The sequence below is a fragment of the Bison bison genome, unplaced genomic scaffold (genome assembly GCF_000754665.1).
Source record: "Bison bison bison isolate TAMUID 2011002044 unplaced genomic scaffold, Bison_UMD1.0 scf7180017864203, whole genome shotgun sequence".
In the NCBI taxonomy this organism is placed as follows: domain Eukaryota; kingdom Metazoa; phylum Chordata; class Mammalia; order Artiodactyla; family Bovidae; genus Bison; species Bison bison.
In genome coordinates, this window is record NW_011494775.1 from 6774353 (window position 1) to 6777639 (window position 3287).

The window sequence follows — 3287 nt, forward strand, 5'->3', positions numbered from 1 at the left end:
GAACCTGGTGGAGCCCTGCTGTCCGCTGGGCAGCCCAGGCCCAGCCCACAAGTGGCAAACCACACCCCTGCCCACCATCCCCAGCCCCAGCTTGGTGACCTTTGCCTGTCCCCACCCTCTCGGGGTGAAGACCAGAACCCAGCCTGGTTTTACTAGCAGTGTCCCCACCCCCCCCAGCTTACTGCAGACACTCAGGATGTTTCAGGACACAGCCTGCGGCCCCAGGAAAGCTGAAGCTAGCATTCAGCACCCCGCCTCAGTGGGCAGACACAGGAAGCCAGCGAGACGCTGGACTGAATCCGGAGCCCACCACCAAGCAGGATAAAATCAGCATAAACAAGTTGGATCCTAGGTCTTTAATATGGGCTGGGCAGGGGGCAGGCTGCTGGCGGTGGCTAGGAGCAGCGGTCTCTGCAGCAGACACTGCAGGGGCAGAGCAGTGGTGCAGATGGCAGGAGACCCCCCCAGGGGGACAGCATTCCTCGCGGGCAGGGCAAGTGTCCCAGCTTGCCCCCAGCCACCCAACCTGCCAGAGCTGGCTTGTTTACCTGGGTTTATTTAGCGTAAAGGGGCAGGGCCCCAAGGGGCGCTCTGGGCAGAAACTGGCACTGTGCTGCCCCCTAGTGGCTTATTAACAGGACAGCTTCCCGCAGGCCCGCTCCCTGTCAGCCTGCACCCATGGGGAGCTTGGTCTTCATGCCAGGCCACCCTTGCCCAGCTCCGGCCAGGTCTCCCAGCTGGACCAGTGTGAGGCAGGCACCGCCTACTCCAGAGCCTTCACCAAGGCCTCGTTGGCCTCGATGCGGATTTGGATCTCAGCCCGAGTGGCCTCGTCTGCTGCCCCCAACAGCTCCGACTGTGCCTTCTCCAGGTTCGCTTTGGCTGCCTGCAGGGGGTGGGGGTGGGTGAGGGCTGAGCAGGGACCCCAGCCCGGCACCTGTTCCCACCAAACCCCTGCTTCCCCCAGGACACTCACCCCCAGATCCAGCATGTCCAAGGTGACAGCTTCCTCAGCCAGTAACTGCACGGAGGAGTCAGCATTCACTGTGACAGAGCCGCTACTCACTGCAGGAAGAGGGAGCTTGAGAGTCAGCCCCACAGCCCCTGTGAGGCTGGGAGGCTGACCCTACAACCTGGCTCCAGGGTTGAAAGGCCCCAGCACACAAGTGGACAGGCAGCCAACAAGTGTATCCGCTGGGGGTTGGACACGGAGACAGAGACCCCTCTCTTTGCCCGGCAGCTGAGCTAAGGTTGGGGTGATCCCCAGCTGAATTCCAGTGCTGGACAGGAGCCATGCTGTGAAAGACCTTTACAGAACCAAGGACCCCTTCTCCAAAAGGCACCTGCCAGGCAGCACTCTTAGGTCTCTTTCCCCAGTCTGTCAGTCCCAACTGCTGAGCAGTTACATCCCAAACCACAATTAGACTACTGCCCATATGGGGATGGTCTATGTCCCTGGCGCCCTTTCTCAAGGTGCCACCTGAAAACAGGACTGAAAACACTCTGCTGAGACGTGCGTCCCCTACTATCTGTGTGCCCACTCGACTCACCGAAGTATTTGGAGGTGGTGCCATCCTCAGCGTGGACCACAACTAGGCCTGGCCGCAGGACCTGCAAAGTGGGCACATGGGCTGCAAGGATGCCAAAGGCGCCGGTCTGCGTGGGCACGTCCACCTGGCGGACGTTGGCGCCGTTGAAGAACACCTAGAGAACACACGTGATGAAAGGGTCACCTAAGGCCAGTCCCTCGAGGCCCAGCAGTCGGTGTCCTCTGTAGTTAAACAACTAGAACAGGAGTGACAGGTGCGGGGCGGGGGAGGGGGGCACAGGCGGCTCCGCTGCGGCCAATGTTTTGGAGGGGTACAGCACCTTCCTCTACTTGAGGACGAAATCCAGACACCCTAGCTTTCGCGGAAGCAGATACGGTTAAAGCACCACCAGCGAGCCGCCAGGGGAGGAGACACTGAATTCGGCAGAAGGGCCAAGGGGCTCAGGTTCTGAACCTCGCGAAGACGAATGCATGCCGAAATAGGGGCTGAGGGGAGGCGACCCGAGAACTGGGGGCTCGGATCCCAGACCATAGGTCCAGAATGCGGGTGGTCTCCGACCCGAAGGTTGGGGGCTCGGATCCCGGACCACATGAAGGAGGGGAGAGGGTCTGGAACGGGGGTCTCCGACTTGAGGGTTGGGAGTTCGCATCCCGGATCACACGGAGGAGGGGCGCGGGTCTGGAGTGGGAGTCGCCGACCTGAGGACTGGGGGCTCGGATCCTGGGCCACATGGGGGAGGGGTCCAGAATGGGGCCCCGAGCACCGCGGACGTCCGAACCTGCGTGGGTGAGGCGAAGGTGAAGGACATCTGTCCCGGACCCGCGGCAGGGGCCTGAGCAGCGGCAGCCTCGGCGTAGAGGCGGACCTGGCGAACGAGGCGGCCCAAACCCGGACGGCGGAGCAACGCGGAGGGGAGCATGATGGCTGGCGGACAGCGGAAGGCGACGCAGAGGCGAGCTCACTCCTGTTAAGCGGGAGCGGCCTGGAGGGCGAGGAGGACGACGCGAGAGGACTTCTGGGAGAAGGAGCCTGGCGAGAGCGCACGCGCGAACTACGACTCCCGGCGCGCTGCGCGCGCTGCTGAAGACGAGGCACCACTTGGGCGCGTGGTATGCTAGGGATTGTAGTTTCCTTCCGGCGAGAGCTCCTAGCCCGGTGGTACAGTGAGGGAGATCGGTTACATGGCTCTGCACCCTGAGGACCAGAAGCCTGCGCGGAGAAGTTACGGAAACACTTAATTCAAGATTTGGGGGACGCTCGTTGGATGTCAGGCGCTGGGGAGACATCAAGGAAATAGCGAGATTCCTGCTCTGGTTTGGGGTGGTGGGGGCGTTTAACAGACATTAACGTAATATATGAGCGTCCGAGGTGGCAACAGTGGTAAAGAACCTGCCTGCCAATGCAGGAAACGCGGGTGGGGAAGATCCCCTGGAGGAGGGCATGACAACCAGTCCCAGTATTCTTGCCGAGAGAATCCCGTGGACAGAATAACCTAGTGGACTACAGTCCACAGGGTCGCAAAGAGTCGGACTCGACTGAAGAGACTTAGCACGCGCGCAACATAGTTTATAAGTTGTGCAGTACGTTAGGAGGTAACAAATACATAAAAATAACAAAGGGGCGACGGCCGGATAGAAGAGGCTGTGACTGTGGGAGGTGCAGGCGGCGAACCAGGGCGGCATCCCGGGTAGAGTGTCCAGCTCCCGGCAAACGTCCAGCGGGAACCTCTTGGCTGTA

The 3287-nt window shown here is 61.1% G+C and overlaps 1 protein-coding gene across 1 annotated transcript; it reads right to left on the minus strand.

Annotated features, from left to right (window-relative positions):
• Positions 1 to 341: 341 nt before the first annotated feature.
• ATP5D (ATP synthase, H+ transporting, mitochondrial F1 complex, delta subunit) lies at positions 342 to 2605 on the minus strand. The gene is made up of 4 exons (XM_010844581.1): positions 2329 to 2605; positions 1551 to 1704; positions 977 to 1065; positions 342 to 886 (listed from the first exon to the last, which is right to left on the minus strand). The coding sequence occupies exons 1-4, from the start codon at positions 2467 to 2469 to the stop codon at positions 764 to 766; spliced, it is 507 nt and encodes a 168-aa protein (XP_010842883.1). The 5' UTR covers positions 2470 to 2605; the 3' UTR covers positions 342 to 763.
• Positions 2606 to 3287: the final 682 nt, after the last annotated feature.